Source organism: Xyrauchen texanus, chromosome 32 (assembly GCF_025860055.1).
Source record: "Xyrauchen texanus isolate HMW12.3.18 chromosome 32, RBS_HiC_50CHRs, whole genome shotgun sequence".
In the NCBI taxonomy this organism is placed as follows: Eukaryota; Metazoa; Chordata; class Actinopteri; order Cypriniformes; family Catostomidae; genus Xyrauchen; species Xyrauchen texanus.
This window is the reverse complement of record NC_068307.1, coordinates 20853427-20875094: the sequence shown is the minus strand read 5'-3', so window position 1 is coordinate 20875094 and position 21668 is coordinate 20853427. Positions and strand designations below refer to the sequence as shown.

The window sequence follows — 21668 nt, the reverse complement described above, 5'->3', positions numbered from 1 at the left end:
TCAAACCAGCAGTAAAATCTGCTAAACACAGATCCCATAAATTGTGCTTCTTTACCTCAAATTAAGCTAAAAAATGGATAAAATCAAGTTCCTCCCTACATCTACCATTGTATTGAGAAATTTAGTGATTTGCAAGGTTTACATTTTTGTTGCATTATGCAATAGCTCGGGTCCACACTGAAATCTCATTGGTTCGAAATCCAATCCAAACAGCATATTAAACATCAAAATGTTCTGATTAGCTGCAAATTTGACACTTTGTGTGGTATTTCCACTTTCAGCGATGTCAGAAATAGTACTTGATTCTCGAAACTTGCACATTGTTAGGATATGGTGTAAAACAAGATAATTGTAAAGTACCACATAACATACAGGAGATAGAGTAAGCACTTCTTGGAAATAGAAAATACAACAGTATATTTTGCAACAACTACCTAATTTGTTTAACTATGTAGATTTCAAATGATCCTTAAATAGCTTTATTAATATGACATCTTCGCCAGGCCATCTGAAGTCGTGCATAGGCCACAGGAGATGAGCCTCAGCTCTGTAAATACTGCACCATTTCCCCTTCAACGCTCTAGCTCTCTGTCAGGTCTCTCCTGAATACTAACACAGCCCTGGGTCTGTTTGCCTAGCACTGACGGAAACAGCAAAAATGTCTGTTTGTTCCACTAGACAGGTGTGTGTGGCTTGATATTTACATTCTGGATATATTAGCCACAAACACAAAGAACTGGCCTTTAAAACACAGAAGTGGAATCGAAATGAAAAAGGAGAGATCAAATGGAAGACAATGGTGAAATAGATGAAGAAAAGACTGAAAACAACCTGAAAAAAAAAAAAAATAAGTGGCCAAGTAGTCAAATAATAGCATACTACCACAATGCTGATGCTATTTTTACCATTAATTATAACTACCAAGAATTAAGAATACACAAATTTGGACTAAAAATACAAAATAATTATTAAAATGTATATCCGAGATGGTAACTGTATGACACTTGAATTAAACATGCAATGTACTTAGGTTCATATACTGTACAACTGTTTAAAATGTTAAAAATCGCTGAAATATGCTCACGGTTTCACGTTTTATTTTAAATTGTTAGCAGTACACAGTGTACATTAAGCAGAATGCCAATATTCCATTCCAAACACAACTAGTAACTGATTAAAAGATCTCTCTCTTTCCTTTTCTTAAGGTAAAATTTAAAGGCGACCTGGATAATCCGACTTCCCAAATGAGTAAACACTGCTCGCAATTTGACCTGCATGGTTTATTGTAATCTGTTACTCTCCACCAATAGACACACATGCACACACACAACACAGCAGCACCCGGGGACTTAGCTCAGATGAAATGTGCCTCTGGGTCAGGGTTCTACAATGGGAGGATAACTCAAATGGCATCTTGTCATAATCCATTACAGGACTGTTATTGGCTGTGCAGTAAATTGCACAATAACAACGGGTTCAGCAAGTGATGTGCGGTACTGTTTCTGAAGGCCTGTGATGGATTCTCCAGTAAGCACAACCTGCTCATTCTATTAAAGCAGGCCTTATGTTTCTCACTGATGGGAGATTGCACAGATTAACAAACTGATCAAAGATATAAACATTTATCTTGCTTTCTGTCAATGGAAGTCACTTTCTTTCCTATTATTACTGAGAAAACTGTGGTAATTAGGGTTGTCACCAGTCCTGTAAAATATGGGATCGTCCCGTATTTAAAGATAAAATTATGCATCCCATATTGAATCTATATGGGACGTGATTTGTATCGTATTTAAGTTGGTCAGATGGTGTCACTGTGAAATCGTTCCAGATCGCTAATTTAACATTGATATAAGTTGGAAAATGTGCCTATGGTGGGTAAAGGACTATCCGTAAAGTCCACAAATGGTGATAAGACTGTGGATTTTTTTTCTATATAAATATTCAATAAGATTGAACAATGTATGAATACAATCACTGAGTCATAAAGGCAAATACAGTTGAAGAAGAAAAAATACCCATAGTTTCTGCCTTAACACAGATATTTAATTTTATTACAGTAAATATTACAAAATTATTGTGAAGTATGTTCCTTTCAGAGTCTTGATTCTCGTTCAGAAGAACAAAGAGAAGCATACAGCATAGCATGAGTAAAGTCCACGGTTTATTAAAACAAGAAACGTACAGATTAATTAAAAGTGAGAGAAAGTAAATCTAGCAAAAGTTAGCATTACTTAGCATAGCATGACAGAACAACCATGGCTAAATGAGTGCAAAAAACTCAGAAAATAAAAATATTTTGGTCGTGTTCTTGATGGAGAAGAGGCAGAATTAAAACAAATAAAGCCCACGAGAGAGAGAGAGAGAGAGAGAGAGAGAGAGAGAGAGAGAGACACAGAGGCGAGTGTCTCTCGTTAGCATGCTCAATCAGGTACAGCTCTGGTCTGGCTAGCTCCAGCTGTAGTGGGTTCTGCCAGCTCCTCTGGCTTACAGAATCCGCCATAATTACTCCCTTTACGAAGAGGGAAAATGGGGCATTATGAATTCCTCACTCCTCCTCTATCTATCTCATCAATGCGCCTGTCGCCGTCTAATTAGTGGCCTAACTCATGAAAAATACCCCTGTCAAAATAACTCAAATAATGACAAAAGTCAACACAGCTCCCCATTTACTGCAGCAGAGTCTCAAAGTACAAAAGCTGTCAGAGAAGAAAGATCATTGATGTCGAAAAGATAAAGGAGGAGGAAAACAACAGAGCAGGTTTTTTGGGGGCATTAAGTTTACTTCAAATTTATCAGTTAGTGGGAATTTAGAGAGCAGAAATCAGTTCGGCAAGCAATTCCTTCCTCCGCAATAGCAAATAAAAATCACCCGAATAACTTTAATTCCGAATCCCAAATTGTGAATCAAAGTTAACATGAAACAGGGTTGACAACCCATTTTACTTTTGCAATCTTGCAAATTTCAGAGTGAAATAGGATTTTCACAGAAATAAATTGTAGGACAGCGATTCTTTTTTTTTTTTTTTTTTTTTGTTATATTGTATCTACATAGAAATACATGTTAGTTAGACCAATAATATTTCCCCAAATGTTGTTCCAAATAGCCTAACAGAGTTGTCTGAATGAACAATTTCATGTTAAACAATTTTGTGGATGTGTGAGTTTCCAGTATGCATCGCAGCATAAATAAATTATGCGGTTAGTGTTATAGGCTTATTTTTTGCTGTTTATTGGTAGTTTTTTTGCATGCTGTTATTGTTGTTTCTTGTTTCCACTGCTAGTCAATTGTTGTGTGGTAATGTTAGGAGCTCATCTTTTAACTTAAGTTTTTTGACAATCAATTAGGGCTGGGCGATAAAACTATATCAATATTTATCGCAATAAAAAAAAACTCCATTATATCGACAATAAGCTTTTGAGTAATTTTTGATATTAGCCTGTGTTCTACATTTAGACATGCCGGTTGCTAGAAACGCTAGCAGTTTGGCTTTCTTATTATATGTTTCCACTGGCACGTAGTGAGCGAATGTGACAGCAATTGTGACAGAAATTGACAGCAGCGCGGGGCAAGCGGTTCCCTAGCGTTTGGAGTGGCTTTGTGCGGATTTCTTTCTGCGTCTGTGGAAACGCAGCCTCAGACTGTATGAAGTTGCTATTGTCCCCGCTACGAAGGTCACCGCGTTCCGGATCCCAGATTGATTCCATCTTGACTGCAAGACATCATGACGACAGTTACGCCCTCTCATCGTCTCTAGTGAGCAGCGCGACAAAACAACAGTTACATCATATCTGATCTTTCTGCGCTGTATTCTTGAATATTTTTCTCTAGCACTGAAACACGCTTCACTGATGCCCTGTCCCGGTTCCTCTTTTCCCCACATGTGAGTAAACATGTGAGCGCCTTTAGACCATAAAGTTTTTTTCTTTCTAAATTTAGTTTTATTAATCATCATGTTCCAAGCCTTTAATAATAAACAAATAGTTTTCTGTTCTAATTTTGTGAAATTATTCAGATTTGATCATCTCTGACAAGGATGAAAGACAAACAATTACTAGTTTGTAGCCTAGTCTTTCTCACTTTAATGAAAATAGAAAAATGGTCATATATATATATATATATATATATATATATATATATATATATATATATATATATATATATATACATACATACACACACCTTCATTATGATTCAAAATGAACAGATCATCTTATAACATTCATATCCAACTGCTCTCAATTGATAAACTCTATAAAATATTGTAATATTTTCATAGAAGATCCCTCAGAAACCACTGCATTGGCGGTGTCTGGTCCCCCAACGCAGTTTTGTAAAGATTATTTAGACTGTTTAGGATTTAGTTTTCTCTTCTTTTTTTGGAAATTCAAAAAAATGTGCAATGTGCAAATGTGATTGAATATTGTGATAAATATCGATATCAAATTATATGAAAAAGAATATCGTGATAATATTTTTTGCCATATCGCCCAGCCCTACAATCAATGCAAACACAATAAACCACATTCCTTTATCGGTGTCAAGTCATTTTTATTTGTAAAGGTTTAAAGGCCATTTATTTGTAAAGGTTTAAAGGCCACTTTTGCTCTATTACACAATAAAACAAGCTGTATTTCGCACACACACACACACACGCGCACGCACGCACACACACACACACACACACACACACACCCCCACAGGAATTACTTTGTTTGACTGATTTTGAAGTGTAAATAGCAAACATGAGGATCGACCTGCTGTGCACTGCTCAACATCTGGAGCAGGTCAACATCTGTGTCCAGATTGCCAACATCACTAAACAAAAGCTGGCAGCCCCCGGCACTCAGCTAATAGACAATGATGGAAATGGAAACATGATGATGATGATGATTAAGAAGAAAAAAATATGCGCATGTATATTACATAAACTACTAGTCAAAAGTTTCTATACATTTGACTGAATGTATGGTTGTCATGACCTTAAAAATCCTCTAAAGGCTTACACTTAAATGTTTGAAATTAGTTTTGTAGACAAATATTAAAATATAATTGTATTTATAATTTATTTTATATATTTATTGCATTTTTAGTGGTTTGATTATCACAGCAAGCTATGATAACTATTAAGAGATATTTACAGTGTAGTTGGAAAAAAAAAAGATTATTTGGAAAAATAGGCAAAAGCTCTAAAACCATTTAGATATGCAACCAAATCATGAGATAGCATTTACCAACTGATGACTTTTTACAAACAGAAGTGCTCTTATAATATAACATCTCAAATTCCATCTTAATACTGTTGTCTAAAGAGCTCTGCAGTGGCTTCAAGCTGTTCATTCAATGGTGGCATCTGTGGATGGAATTACCTTATGTGGGTTGACAAGAAAAGAAAGGAACTCATTCTCAGTCCTTTAAATGAAAACTTATTAATGGCAGCACTTCTGAGAAAACAATGGCTTTACAATGAATCTATGTTGAGTTGGCAGAGGTTAGCACACAATGATCATAATGGCATTGCAGTCCTGCATTTTAGAGGTGATAAGTTTCCATACATATAGCCACAATGGAAAATGCACTTCAGATGTGGAACTGAAGGCAAGATGCCTGACAGTTATTGGAAGATGATATTATTATAATTCTCCCAATTTGGAATGCCCATTTCATACACTCAGCACGCCCTGGATTCGAACTCGTGACTCCACTGGTGGTAGTCAGCGACTGGAAGATGATATTGATCTTATTTCAATGCTTTTGATACTGTGATTAGCCAGAGAGCCGCTCCACTCAGTTCATTAATCATTCAAAGATGCTTGTTTTGTTTACAGTCCAAATCTAGCACATTTTTGAGAGGCATTACGATTTAGAGGATTTAAAGATAATGGTGCCTCATTGTCAAAATACAGCTGCTTCAGTACTCTAAATTGCAATGCATTATGCATCTCAAAACAACCCTTGAATGATTTTGGACAGCATTTCAACATCACTCAATGCTTTGCTTTTTACGCATCAAATAAATCTGACTCTGGCAGTTAGTGGGAATGCTTAACAGCAAATTATGTGGCTGATGTTGATGTTAAGATTATTACACAATTTCTCACTTTGACAGTGTTTTGCAAGACTGTATAATCAATGAAAGCTAAAATGCATAATTTTTGAGAAATATGGTGACATTTCTTTCACTACATTTTTTAAACAGATGCCAGACTAAAAACAAAAACACTCCTTTTCCAAAAACATGTGCAAAACATCTCCACAGATTCTTCAACTCAGAAAGTAAAAATGTCCAACTTCGTGCAAAGTGCAATATGATTGTCATTAGATGTCATACATCCAGTTTGGAAACTATGTTGATAATCACACACCTCCTACACCAATTCTGCCATTATGTTTCTTTATACGTCATCTTCTGAGCATTGGATAACAAAATGCTTGGAGATAAACAATATGGCCAAAAGATACCTAAACACTACAACCACATAAGTTTGTTGAGCATTTCATTTAGAAACTATGGGCATTTATGCTGAATTAATTCTTAGTAAAAGCTTTCACTCTTCTAGGAAGCCTTTTACGCTAGTTGAAGAGAAAAAAAGTCATAGAATTAGGAATCATCTTCACTGTAATTAAGGGGAGCTTTCCAAACCCGTTAATTAGAAAATGGTGTCCACAAACTTTTGGCAATGTAGAGTATCAAGTAAGAATATCCCACATCTGATTATGGATGGAAACGCAGCATAACCCTGGCAATTTCTGTATAAAAATAAATTAAATTGAGTATTTTGCTGAGACCAATTCCACATGAAAATATGTGAATATCTAACAACATGTAAGTGTAATCTGCACAAGCAATATTTGGCTCAATGTGCCATTAGTGTTCTCTGAAGCCCCAGAGATTTTGTTAGGGGTTTTGTCTGATTAAGCGTAATTTCTGGGACTCTTTTGGGAGCAATAAATAAACTGACAATGGAGCTTGACGCACAAACAGTAAGGGCTTCGCAACTGGGCAAGACGAGAAGGATGGGTTACCCAAGGACACGACAGCAGCTTGGCTGGGCAAAAACAGAGTAAAGCCACTCAACAAAACGGCAAGCCACTCTTAGAGCGAGGATCATCTGCTGAGTTCATTAAATCTGCCTGGAGGATAGAGCCACCGCCATTTGTGCTCGTCAACAACAGCCTGCATACGAGAGGCGATAGCAACAGCAACTAGCCAGGAATTAAGGGCACTACATGCATGAGAGCATGAATACATAACCACCAGCAACCACACATGTAGAGATATGCGCTTTATGAAAAAGACTTGGGCAAAAGTATGTGGAAACCTTTTTTCTATTTAACAGGTTTGGTTTTCCAGTGATTCAAGTGAAGAAAAATCTTAATGGGACACCATTCATTAAATCTCTAGCAAATTGAGTGCTTCAAACTTGGTGGCAACAATTTTCTCATCCAGCATGAAAATGCCCCTATGTATATAGCAGTGTTTCCCAACCACTGTGCTGTGCCATAGAAGATTGTCAGGTGTGCTGTGGAAAACGTTTTTTGCTTCACCAATAATGGCTTTGAGAGTACTAAACAACAAGAAACATTTAAAAACTGTCCATTTATGAAGAGACATTGAATGTCTCCTAATTTATTTTCATTAAATATTACATTATCGTTTACGAATTTCAGAGACTCATATTGAACTAATTTAAATTCACCAAGAAAACGTTTCGACCTAAAAATAAACGAGTACTTTTATTACTTTCTGCTATCAAAGCAACTGCAAGCTTTTTTTCTCTCTTCCAAATACATGTTGTCAATGTTTATTGTGCACACCTCCTGCTTTTTTTACAAGGCAAACAGGTAAAATTGCCCCACTGTGATGCTTTCTGCAACTCTTGTCATGTGGAAGGCAATGCGGCGCTTGACGCTGTGTTCAGCCTCAAGAACCAAATTAAAACTGCCACGAGAAGTCGTCTGTCCGAGGCAAAGACACAAAATCGAATGACAATTGTCTCCCTTGATGCGTTTGATTACGCACAGACGAGCACACAGTTTAAGTCGAAGCGGACCTGTTTTGTTCATATGTTAATCGTATTTGTTTATTGTAATATTGCGTTGTTCATATGTCATGTTTTTGTGGCCTCCACTGTCACTGCGGGGAAAAAAAACATTCATCTGCTTCGTGTGGTGTCTCTGTTGTTCATCTGTTCTCTTCATAAATAAATAAATGCATAATCTGCTATATGCTCGTCCTGTAAGTTCATGATTAAAAATGAAAATGTGAATGAAAATAAAAGCTATTAAATGTCGTATTATCATTAAAATATGAAAATTAAAATGACGGGTAATAATAGATTGTGACGGGATTTTTACGACCCTGTATGTCTAAATGACTGACGATAAGAAAGTATAACGCAAGCACTGTATGTGATTTTGTTCAGGCAATTTGTTCAAAAGATTGCCTGATCAAAATGTTTTATGAATTCCAGTGTTGGCTCTGGTAGAGTTATCATTTTTAATTGTTGTCTATTTATGAATTATCCATACCAGTGTCCTCATAATGTAGCATCATGACCACTTATTTTCACCAGGTTACTGATTAAAACTTACTTGCTAATTGGCATGTACTAATTGCCTCCACATCCATCCTTGACTAAAAATAGCTCTGAACAAGTTGATACAAAAGATGTCTCAAAACACTGCGGGCAACCTAAGCAGCAATAGTGGGAGCGTCCACAGATGACCCACACCATCAAACCCCTACCCAGAGCCCAGGGACCCAGTCCTGTTCCCAGACAGTAGCCACTGATTAGAATAACCCAAAGATTTTCACACAAGCCTATAGTTCTGCAGTTACAAGGTAAGTGCTCTAAATGCCTGGGCTAAATGGCATTTATCAACATTCGTCAATGTTAGGGTCAGATAGGATGGCCGACTAGTCCATTAGTTAGTCTTGATAAAAAAAATAACAATATTATAATAATAACTTTAATGTTTTTGTTGTGGTATATCATAACTGCTACAACCATCAAAATGCCAAATGTGTTGTAAATCCACTCAAATCCACCGCCCTGCTGATTAAAACCATTATTATGGATTAAAAAAAAAAAGTCGATATGATACTGTTGTGCAATAATAGGTTATAAATATTTAGCATATTTTTTTGTTGAATATCTGTCAGTTACCCTATTTAATATGTGTTGGTTCTTGGAATCATTCTGCACTATTTATTAATTGTTGATCTACTGTATATGCGGGCGGATGTCTTTGGCTGTTGTGTCTCATGCTGTGAGTGTTTACATTTTTAGTCATTTAGTGGTTAAGACAACCCACTAGTCAATTTTAAATATGTACTGTAGTTTTGCACATCTGGACACATACCTGGTAAGCATACTAGGGAGACTAGTCCCTTAGTTATATCAGTATTCATAGGTTTCGAACAGTGTCAAGTAGGCAACTACGCTAGACAACGATGACAAACTTCAGTCAGCAGGAAGTATTCAAACGCAAGACAGTAATTATTGCTTGAAGAGAAAATAAAACACTAAAACATCAAGATCCTTTGACGGAAGGCATATTTGACGTGATAATATATGTGCACACGCACACACACATACATACACACACACGCACGCACGCACGCACGCATGCACGCACGCACACATATACAGTACAAAGGGAATGTGACATCTCACAGTACACTCTCACTAAGTCCTTTTTAATAGGCTGTTAAATAGTACAAAAGCACACACTTAAATTCTATACATAACACCCAATATAACTATTCTACCCATATACTACCAATACTAGTCTCTCTCTCAGTTTATGAATGAATGCATTGGTCCTTTTAAAAATGCTTCAACACCTTAGCAGTACAGTAAATGGTAGATATTAGAGAAAAATACAGTGAAGACTACATGATCAGAACAGTGAAAGTACTAAGACTTTTTTGTCACCCACATCTGTGCAAGGGGCCGCCGGTCATGCTGGCAAACAACAGAAAGCCACTGCAGGGAAAAGTGGAAGCATTTAAATAAATAAAATAAAGACCATTGGTTGCCTCAGGCTTGGTTGCACAGTTAAAGTTTAATGTTATTCTTCTGCAAATATTGCTCAGAGGGACGACAAGTGTCACTTTCACAGCAGCAATGCATTCTTAAAGAAAAAAGCCAGGGGACACCCTAAGGCGAGGCCTCTGGGGGTGAGGTGGACAACTGTGGATGAAAGACCAGCTGTCTATCAGAGGATGGTTGTGTGTGTGTGTGTGTGTGTGTGTTAGTGGTAGCGGAACAAGTTGACTGTCAGAAGATTTTAAACGTTTCTCTTTCAGTGGGGGTCTCTGTGTGTGTGACTGTAGAGTGCGCTCACCTGAGTAGGCCCAGTAGGACTCTTCGGACGCTCTGCGGTGCCTATCTCCGATTGGTCGGTCATAATCCTCCGCCTTCTCCTCAGCCAATGCTGAAAAAGAGAAACATTTTTAAAATATAGATACCCTGAAGATGTGACACACATGCACTGAAAACTGAGCTGTGGTGCTCAGGTGGGTTATGCATTTATGATTATTCGAATCAAGCTTGCAACATTTCCCCAATGTTCTCCACCATCATTTCCTGTCCCATCTCTATAAATATAAAGTGGTAAAAGGACGAAGACAAACAGATAGATAGATTGTATAAAAGATACATCAGCATAATATCGACCATTGGTCACCCCACTCTCTAGTAGGAACGTGCACGAGTAATCGACTAATCGACTGCTCATTCTGCACCAGCTAGTCGACTATTAAAAATACTACTCGAATTTCGCAAAATAAATTTTCTTTGCACATTTGCCTGCGGTGAGCAGCGCTGAATACCGTACTTTCCCTCTGAATCTCTCACCAAATCTTGCAGTTACAGTTAAGTCAATTGCTGGGTGCTGTGGATGTGTGTCGCAAAGGTGTCGGATAAAAGATATTATGGCATCTTTGCTTTTGAAAGCAAAGGCTAGTTTAGCACTAGCAATGTTTGTTATATTTTAATTTTACTCTGTTGATATTTGGTTCTTGTTGGAGTGATGCAAACCAACAGATGAGGATCTGCTTTTTATGGTGGAAAGAAACTGTGAAGCTGTACAAGAAACTCTGAAGCTTATCATACCAATATGTGTGTATGTGCATTAAATATCTTAAAATGCATAAAGCGTATTTTATATGAAAAACCAACTTTCGTTACATGTTTTTCTGAATAATAACATGTGAAATAATACAAATGCATTGGCCTTCATGGAGACTCATGATTTATATATGTGCCTTACCCTAAAAAAGTTAGCACTGGTTTCTTTTTTTACTTTTTTAGTTTGCTTAGTTTGTTGAAGATACTTTATTTTGAAACAGTTCTTTACATTCAACATTTCTGAATAAAACAAATATAAATTACACATACATGTCATGCTTGATATTTGTAATGTACCTTTTAATTTACAAATAATCGAATACTTGTTTTTTGTGGTTTAGAGTTATGGACTACTTGAAAATGCCAATCCTTACTCTCTTGTTATCCATATTATCCACTGAAATGTCCACATAGGCCAACCACAAGATAGTTCCATTTAAAATACAAAAACAGACTAATCAAGAAGGCTGAGCTACTGCTTACAGGCACACACAAGGCACACACACAAATCAGAAGATACAACCTCATACACACACACAAACACAATAACAACCTGCCTGCGATCTCTGGCTGAACTAAGTCATTAAATCCTGTATAAAACAATCTGGCTCAAAAAAAAATAAATGCTCCATTAGAGAGAAAAACAGCCCCCTACACAGCAGTATTTACAGCCTGTCTGCTCTGGGATCACTTTCCCCCTCCCTCATTAAACATGTATGAGGGGCTAAATAAATAAACAAGGCCTGATTGGCCGGTGAGCGGAAGACTAAATCGCTAAGTGCTGAGGCAAAGAGGCTGTGGACAGGACGCTGGCAGCTGTAAACGGCGAGCTGTTCCACCGTGCTGTCAAACACACCCAGACCAGATGTGTCCCACAGCTTGGCCGAACTAATCTAGACTCAAACCAACAGGAGTCCTAGATGCCTTCGCCTACTTGTTAGGGGTTCTAGGGCTCATATAAGCTGTGAAATTACAATGCCAAAGGATTGAAAAGCTTAGATTAGCTCAGAAACCCAAACCTCTCCTTCACTGATGATGCCAGAGATCTTGCTGTGTTGAATGAGAATGTGTTGCGACTTGCAGCAAGGGCTGGAGGGGTATGGAAGGTTGGCTCACATCCCAGCACCCAGCGGCCTCTGTGTGAGGTTATCAGAGGCGATCTCTGCCCCTCTGTGCCTGGTTGGACACTATGACATGACAAAGCATGACAAAACGTTATGCTTGGATTAGCGTCCTACTACACCACTCTTACTTAGTTGTATATAGTTTGTATGCTTGTGCTTTGTATGCAAATCTTCTGTATTCATGGAATACCTGAGACAGCTACAAGATGCGATTGACTTGACCTTCCATTTCCCATAGGACGAATGAACCTGACGTATTATTAGCCATTTTAACACCCGTTTTTTCACTCAGTCCTTGATCAGACTACCAAGAATTAAGCTACTTTTGCACAAAATGTAATAAAAAACACAAATTGCCTTTTTTGTTTTTAAAATAAATAAACAGGTAGCATACCATATACACTCACCTAAAGGATTATTAGGAACACCTGTTCAATTTCTCATTAATGCAATTATCTAATCAACCAATCACATGGCAGTTGCTTCAATGCATTTAGGGGTGTGGTCCTGGTCAAGACAATCTCCTGAACTCCAAACTGAATGTCAGAATGGGAAAGAAAGGTGATTTAAGCAATTTTGAGCGTGGCATGGTTGTTGGTGCCAGACGGGCCGGTCTGAGTATTTCACAATCTGCTCAGTTACTGGGATTTTCACGCACAACCATTTCTAGGGTTTACAAAGAATGGTGTGAAAAGGGAAAAACATCCAGTATGCTGCAGTCCTGTGGGCTGAAAATGCCTTGTTGATGCTAGAGGTCAGAGGAGAATGGGCCGACTGATTCAAGCTGATAGAAGAGCAACTATGCCTGAAATAACCACTCGTTACAACCGAGGTATGCAGCAAAGCATTTGTGAAGCCACAACACGCACAACCTTGAGGCGGATGGGCTACAACAGCAGAAGACCCCACCGGTACCACTCATCTCCACTACAAATAGGAAAAAGAGGCTACAATTTGCAAGAGCTCACCAAAATTGGACAGTTGAAGACTGGAAAAATGTTGCCTGGTCTGATGAGTCTCGATTTCTGTTGAGACATTCAGATGGTAGAGTCAGAATTTGGCGTAAACAGAATGAGAACATGGATCCATCATGCCTTGTTACCACTGTGCAGGCTGGTGGTGGTGGTGTAATGGTGTGGGGGATGTTTTCTTGGCACACTTTAGGCCCCTTAGAGCCAATTGGGCATCATTAAATGCCACGGCCTACCTGAGCATTGTTTCTGACCATGTCCATCCCTTTATGGCCACCATGTACCCACCCTCTGATGGCTACTTCCAGCAGGATGTCACAAAGCTCGAATCATTTCAAATTGGTTTCTTGAACATGACAATGAGTTCACTGTACTAAAATGGCCCCCACAGTCACCAGATCTCAACCCAATAGAGCATCTTTGGGATGTGGTGGCACGGGAGCTTCGTGCCCTGGATGTGCATCCCACAAATCTCCATCAACTGCAAGATGCTATCCTATCAATATGGGCCAACATTTCTAAAGAATGCTTTCAGCACCTTGTTGAATCAATGCCACGTAGAATTAAGGCAGTTCTGAAGGCGAAAGGGGGTCAAACACAGTATTAGTATGGTGTTCCTAATAATCCTTTAGGTGAGTGTATATTCTGCACAGTATTTAGTAAGCTAGTATAGCCATTGTATTGCACAGCCTTACAATCAAGCAAGCAGAATTTGTTTGTGAGTTTGAGAGCTTGTGAGAGAGTTTGTTTTGGTGAATTGTTTCACTCTGATGCCTCATTTCAATGAACTAGTAAAAAAAGATATACACAGTAGATTCACCAATTCATTCGCGTGATCACACAATAGTGTTTGCAAATGTCCCTGTGTGTCAAAACCTCTTGTATGTAGTAGATGGCAGAGATCTGGTCATGTTCAATTCAAATGTGTTGCGACTTGCAACAGAGGCTGGAGGGGCAAGGAAGGATGGCACACATCCCAGCACCCCTGCAGCTTTTGCGTGAGTTTATCAAAGGCGATCTCAGGCCCTCTGTGCCTGGTTGCGGGATGTCGGGGATGCACTGGAAGGCGAAAGGGCGGCATACGATCAGCCTCACAGCTGTGTTCTATGTCTAAACTCACAAACACAATGTGGCAGGTCTTGGGGGGGACTGCCATTTTAGATCTAGACTGACCCAAAAAAAGTCACCAAAATGGGAAGGAAAAGAATAGCCAAAGCACAGGTATGAAAAAAAAAACTGTCTATCAAGCTCAAAAAAGAGAGAAGAACACTAGTGTACTTTTGTGGAAGGAACAGATTTAAATTTAAAGCTGAAGTATGTCATTTCTGTGCCACTAGTGCCACCAAATGAAATGGCAAAGATAAACAATGTTTTTTATTTCCGAATATGCCCCTCGTCTGCTGTTGTACAAACAGTCAGATAGACCTGCCCCAACCCACACCATTGGTTGAGTAACATTGTTGGGGAGGGCTTAAGCAGGTTGCTCAAAACAAACAGGAATTTTTATAGAGTCACAGAGACACAGTGTTTTCGAGAAAATTTACCTATGAAAGTCGTTTCATATTAAGCTGGGATAGAAAAAAGTATTTTAACACTGAAAAGTTACATGCTTAAAGTATTTAAAAGCTTGCATCTATGGCAATCCAAGAATATAGCACACAAGTTGTGTAGACTACTGTTATGGTTCCTTTAGAATGTTTTTTGTTTTTTTTTACTTTTAGGAGCTTGACAGACAGTCATTATGAACTGTTGTATGACATGAGGGTGAGTAAATGATGACAGAATTTTTATTTTGGAAGAACTATTCATTTAGAGAGAAACAGGCAACGTTTTCCCCCAGCAAGCCTGCCGATGTGCTGACCACACTACGGTAACAAGGACACACTGCCTAAAAGCCATCACTCAAAACATAATGCAATTTACAAGGCCTCTCTCCCTCTCCGAGCACGCTGGGTAAGTACATTCTGATATGAACAATGGGTGACTTTTTGTTTCAATGACAAACTGCCTTCTGCTCCTCGCTGCTCTAATTCTTCAGGATAGCGGCTCAGACATGGCAGTGAATGCCAATGAGAGGGTATGCTATGGCTTCTCTATGAATTACATTATTGATTGCCGATACTGTTTAAACAGAAAATGTAATTATGCAATGCAGTATGCTGAGCTTAGTCGCTATCCTCCCGATATGTCACTCATGCTCTCTTTCTCTTCCCCTCAATCATTCTCTCCCTCCCTTACTCAGTGTCCATCCATCATTGAAGCTCTTCACCTCTCTCCGACACTCAAACACTTACTTACCGGGAGTAATTCTCTTGGAGGGATTTGGGATCCTCTTTTAGCTGCTCTGAAGAGTCTGCACTTCAAGAGCTGAGTCACCTAGATACTCATTTTTTTTCTCAATGGTCACTTGCATTCAGGTGAGCTCTACCACCAGCATCTTTTTGTGCCATTGGCCAATACCAGCTCTGATGCAAATCCCAAAGAGAACGTTGTACCCTCTACCATCATCCAGGTATCTCCAACAGTAGAATACGAATGGTTTAAACCACCAAATCATAGAGGAATAGTGATGGCACCCTTGTCAAACAGCAGCTCGACATTTAACCATGGGGAGGCACCATGTTCCAACTCAGTAAGATGTTGTGGCTCTTTGATGCACAAGATGCTGCCTGGAATCTGATCAGCTGTGGCCTTCCAGAAAGGAGATTTCAAGACCTACAAGAGCATAAGTAGAGGAGGGGTCATACAGCTTTGAAAAACAAAGCCCAACCCAGAGATCTCAGCATGGGCCAAGCAAAGCAGTCTTTCTCGGAGGAACCAGGTAACCAGAGAGGCTCTTCTCTCAGCACAGGCCTGGCACAAAGGGACACTGTATAGACCACTCAACTTTAGTAAGCAGAAGTCTCTCTTCAATCTTGGATTCACTTTTGCACCGACACCTCCCATGTAATGATATGTTATGCAAATTATCTGGAAATCATTGGCTGCACATTGGAAGTTCAGCACAAACTTAAAACTCAAAGTTAAAATTGTTGAACTTTAAGTGTCGTGTTACATCGCTTGACTTCTGTGCAGTGCGTGCTGTGTCAGGGGTAACACTGTAGCTTGACACTTCACTCCTTGCGTTCAATGCACAGCCACCAGATGTGTTTGAGCGGCTATCTTAGTATGCCTTAACTCTCATATATGACTTACAGGCAAAAACACCCATGTTTCACCAACTCCGACCTGCGGATATGACAGTTGCATTTTGCCCTCTAGTGACAATCACGTTTAATGTTTAATTAGCTTGATATGGATAATATTCGTTACTAAGGAGAAGATATACGCTGATTGAATGTTAGAGCATTCACCTGCCCCGGTGTTCAGTCTATCAGTGCAGCCCAAAAATCATCAAAGTAAGAGGGCAAACTGTCCACAATTGTAATGTAAATACAAAAAGCTGTAATATCTGCATGTTTAGAGTGACAACATGTCCTTACCCCCAAATGGGACTTTACAAAAGTCAAACTGGGATTTCAAAATCGCTTTAAATGCCCGGGATTCGCTTGTTTTCATAGTGATGTTCTCTCAGTTGTCATACATGGATACATGCCATAAATACGTGTTCATTTGCCAATTAAATCTACCGTATCAGTTTAACTTTAACCAACTTTGCATGTCTCCCACAATCTCAGCGCCCGCTGTAAATTTGATAGAGGGAGAGAGAGAGCGCACGCTCTTATTCAAGTGACCGTGAGAACAAGGCAATTTTTGATAAAAACATCAAACAAGTAACTCTGAACAAACACTTCGATGATCATAATAAATACGTCTGAAAATGTCTGTTTGTATCTTACCTCAGTTTCAGTGAACTTGTTTATGTTTAGCTGATCTATTCGTTGATGAAGTTTGTTAGAGGTGGATACTGTTTCATATAGCTATTACACATAACTCGCTCTGGCTTTCAAGAAACTTCCTGACTTTAAATAAATAATTGGCTTTATGCCTTATTCCATGACTAGAATTCACATCAGGTCAGTAAAATAAGCTGTTTTAACTACTCGATGATTATTTAAAGTAATATAAATGAAGTAAAACATTTTTAATTTGTGTTTAGCTGAATTTGGGATGCTAATGCACTAACAGGCGATACATGGCCATAATATGTGCCAATTTCACTCTGTTATTGTAATTTATGATGACACCGATACTACTGCAAAGATGACTGTTAATGTTCAGAATACAGACACAAGAATGGTGATAGAGGCATATCTTACTTTGGGCAGATGTGGATATGGCTTTCACTGCAGATGGCACATGAGTGAATGGGCAATTGAGAGTTTTTGAGTAGATTAGATTCCTTTCGTAGACTAATTTAAAAAAAAAAATGATAAAAAAAAAAAATAAAATCACATGACAGGGTCTTGCATGCCGGTGTGTTCATGTTGAATATTGACTGAAAAACATAAAGTAAGTGGAGCTTTAGGTCACACCTACCAATGACGTGGACCAATGGCATCAAGAAGGTCTTTAGCATCCGGTTAGAAGTGTTCCTAAATGTTCGCACAGACGAGCTGATACGAACCATGGAAATGAACACAAAAACATATTCTTTTTGGCCAGATTTGGTTCTATATGACATCATACCCATTCATTCTTCGATTCCATATTAAGCATATCTGGGCCTTAACCAAAAGAAAACTTTAGACTTAAAGGTGACGTGTGTAACTTTTTCAAATGTTGCAATACTTCTTATTCTAGTGTGAAATGTAAAAACAACCACAAGTAAGCCTTTTTATAGGTTTTTATAGGTTTATAGGTTTTATAAAATTGATAGGTCATAATTTGTGCAATTTCGCTTGGAACAGAAATTTATAAAATTAGGCGCATAAATTCCATGCTTCGCTTTCATAAACATTTTTTACTTTAATTATTAACCACTTTTCCCTTTGAAGACTTCCCCAAAAGAAGGCCTGCCTGATTTAGCTTCGTTTTAGGGAAATGTTTCAGCAATTTTGTCTCACAAGTATGACACATGATGAAGGAACTTACAAGAAAGGGATCACGACCAATGAAGTGCACATACTGACACGTATGAGATTGCCAAATCACACACACACACACACACACACACACACACACACACACACACACACACACACACACACACACACACACACACGCAGACTTTAATTGTATAGTTTCTGTGTTATATGGGGCAAGCTAAAAACAAAAATTAGTTTGACACCCTCTGCCCCTGCGTTGGGTGCTGAGACAGTGAGAACTCCATCTCTTGCCCTCTTTTAGAAGAGAGAGAGAAAAAGAGAGATACTATACCTAGAATGACCAACCACCATTAGAACATCTCACAGCCAGATTACAAACTCACATACACCACATCAAGCACAGATGTCAGCACACACACATCCAAGATAGACAAACACACAATCCCAGGCCCTCAAGACCCTGTCAAAATCAATCAACATCAATTCAGTCCAATATGCACAAAGAGCTTTTGTACACACACAGGCCAGTACACACTCTCAAAAGCATACATAAGGCTATGTAAACATCACACACCAAAATAATGTCATATTGTTCAAAAACAAGCTACATCAGCTTAAAGCACAATCTTTCAATATCTGGATACAGCCACACAGTAAATGCCACTGTACTGTATGCACACTGTCTATGATCAAATCTCTGGCGCCACCGGTTCCATCTAGGCTGGCTCGACTAAATGAATTCTGACGTAATTGATTTACATTCCTCTATTAGAGCTGCAGAATTTTATGAGGAAGATATAGGTAGTTGACATCGTTGTCAGGCTGTCTCTGTAGAAACGGCGAAACAGCGAGGAGAGTTATGAGGGCTTCAGTTGCAGACGCAGATTCCCGAACACTCAACGAGACAATTTTGATTGGATGAACCAAAAAAGTTGTTGCAATAAGGGGATATGCAGTACACACATCAACTTTTTATTTTTAAAGGTGCACCAAGTAATTCTTTCCTCATTAAAAAAGTTGAACTCCTAAAGACATGAATTGTAATTTTGCAATATATGTAGGAAATTATGACCACTCACATTAAAGGAAGACTCCACTCATATCAGTAACTCATACCATATAAAAGTAGTTTTATTCTACATGGAGAGGGTCCGCACACAGGGGCTGCCATATTAGAATCACATGACCAGCCGAATACTACTCGATTAATCTCAGTAACTATCCTGCTATTTAACACTTATACTCATTGATTAAATTAATCATGGCTGACTGTGTATCCTAAATTTCTACAATGACATCTGAAACGGAAAACTATTGATTTTAAATTATGCTGCATCCAAGCTGCTAGGTGCCAGTTTAAGATGACACAATGGCAAGTTACTGAGTGTACCTTTAAATGCGGCAAGTTGTGATGTCGCTATGCAGCCGTAAGCACCTAAACTCTACTTTGTGTTATGCTTTACAAGCGTCCCTTAATAACAAGTTCTTCCGTGTTTTGACTTGTTTGGGACACATCGACGCTGTGCATTTGCACATTATTCCAGGTTTCTTAGTCCTATCCACTGATAGCCAAACAAACATATATTCCACATGTTTAGCAATTTTTTTTATCATATTTGAGAGTAGAAATGGCAAAAATGGAGGAAGTAAAGGTACATGATAAAATTTTACAGAAACAATAAAACATGTTATATGCCACACAGCATTGGAGGTTAGTGAACAAACAAACTGAAAAATATCCTTGATGTTTAGCTGTAAACAAAGCGACAGGATGCACAACATTTTTTGGAGTGAACGAGTGATAATCATTCCTTTAGAAAAACATCTAGAGGGAAAATATATTTAAGCTTTGCAGAGGCAAATACCATGCAAATAAACTGAACAAATCAAAGCTATACAGTGTCAAAGCAATATAAATCCTTGAAATATTGACAAGCCAAAAGAAATGTTCCTAAATCCCCTGCCTCTGCTGCACTTAAGTTACAACTGACATTTTGTCACAGAAAGTCCATAGTTATGACACACCTCGCAAGCTTTTAACTTGCTATCATTTCGCAAATGTTATTGGTTGCAGACTTCGAAATACAGCCAAATTCAAATGAAGCTTGAAATGCCAAAAACTCTAGCTGACCGAGAAATATTCTCAGAAGCCAAGAAAAAAGAAAAAACCACTACAGCACAACTCTACCTCATTGGCAAGTTTATACGAGGAGAGATTAAGGAACTTAATCTGCCCAGAATTTCGACTTGCTGAATTATTCCCATGGATATACTGAACCTACAATGCGCTTGATATACTATTCTGGTAAATAGAGAGACAAAAATATTGTCCAGAAATTTTCATTAAGTACTGGCATAATGCATTTTTAATATGAAATGGAATAAATACAATACACAGTGGCCCCAAAAATATTTGAACATTTAACTTGCCACCAAAATCAATAAATGTCATTGCATTAGATAACAAAATATCAAACATCAAAATATCAAAAAGTGGCATTAATTTTAAAGATATATAGCACAAGCAGACTTTTGAAATCCAGCATTGCACAACAAGCAGTAGGCCTAAATTTATAAATGACAAAACCATCAATACAATTGTAATGTTCATAAGAGTTTTTGGACACTTTCCGGTTGTCAAATGTTAGTTGAACATTTCCATAGTTAATGTGATGAACTTAACCTGTGGTTACTCTGCTATAACACAGCTGTGTGAATTTGTAAGTTGAACTTTAAAGTGTCCAAATATTTGGAGCCACTAAGTAGGTATATATAGAATTTTTATTTATTGGTATATATTTATAGATTAAGCTAGATGTAAGTATTGGGGGTGACAGGTGTGAGATACAGTAGTGTTTTAAAATGCCACAATCCAACAGTGACTGACGTTGTTTAATCATTATCGTGGACCTGTTTGAGGGTTAAATCTGTTCTTATGCCTAATTTGTTTCTGTTAGATTGTTCTGAATTTTAAGTTAGCTTCAGCTTCATTGAAATGCAAGTCAGACATTCACATTTATGCACTTAACCTTGATTGTGCTTTTGTCTTTTTGGACTGGAGGGGTCAGAGTGTGTATGAGTCTCCTAATGGACTCATTAACATTCTCCTCAGCTCTCTTCTGAAGGGCATCCACCCGGTGGGCATATCGATACCACGCGTCCCTTACAAAGATGCGCATGCTTTCACACACAGACACATACATGCACACATGGAGCAACATCTGTCACTTAAATCTGCCCAGATATTTCATAGGACAGAAAATACAGTGAGAAGACAGCGATATCACACTATAACAGATGAAACTGCTGGAGTACAAGATAATCCATGAAATAAAGACAGGGGGCAAGTTTTGTATACAAAATAAGAATTCAGAGAATTTTATTTTTTTTAAAAGACAGAAAAGCTTTAGCCCTTTATGCACAATACCATGCTGCACAATTAGGATGAA

At 38.3% G+C, this 21668-nt stretch overlaps 1 protein-coding gene across 1 annotated transcript in view; it reads right to left on the bottom strand.

Annotated features, from left to right (window-relative positions):
• LOC127626152 (receptor-type tyrosine-protein phosphatase gamma-like) overlaps positions 1-21668 on the bottom strand; it is a 370169-nt gene that overhangs the window by 253781 nt on the left and 94720 nt on the right. The window contains exon 2 of the mRNA XM_052101735.1: positions 10352-10441. Within this exon, the coding sequence (XP_051957695.1) occupies positions 10352-10441 (90 nt within the window). The remainder of the gene's footprint in view (positions 1-10351; positions 10442-21668) is intronic.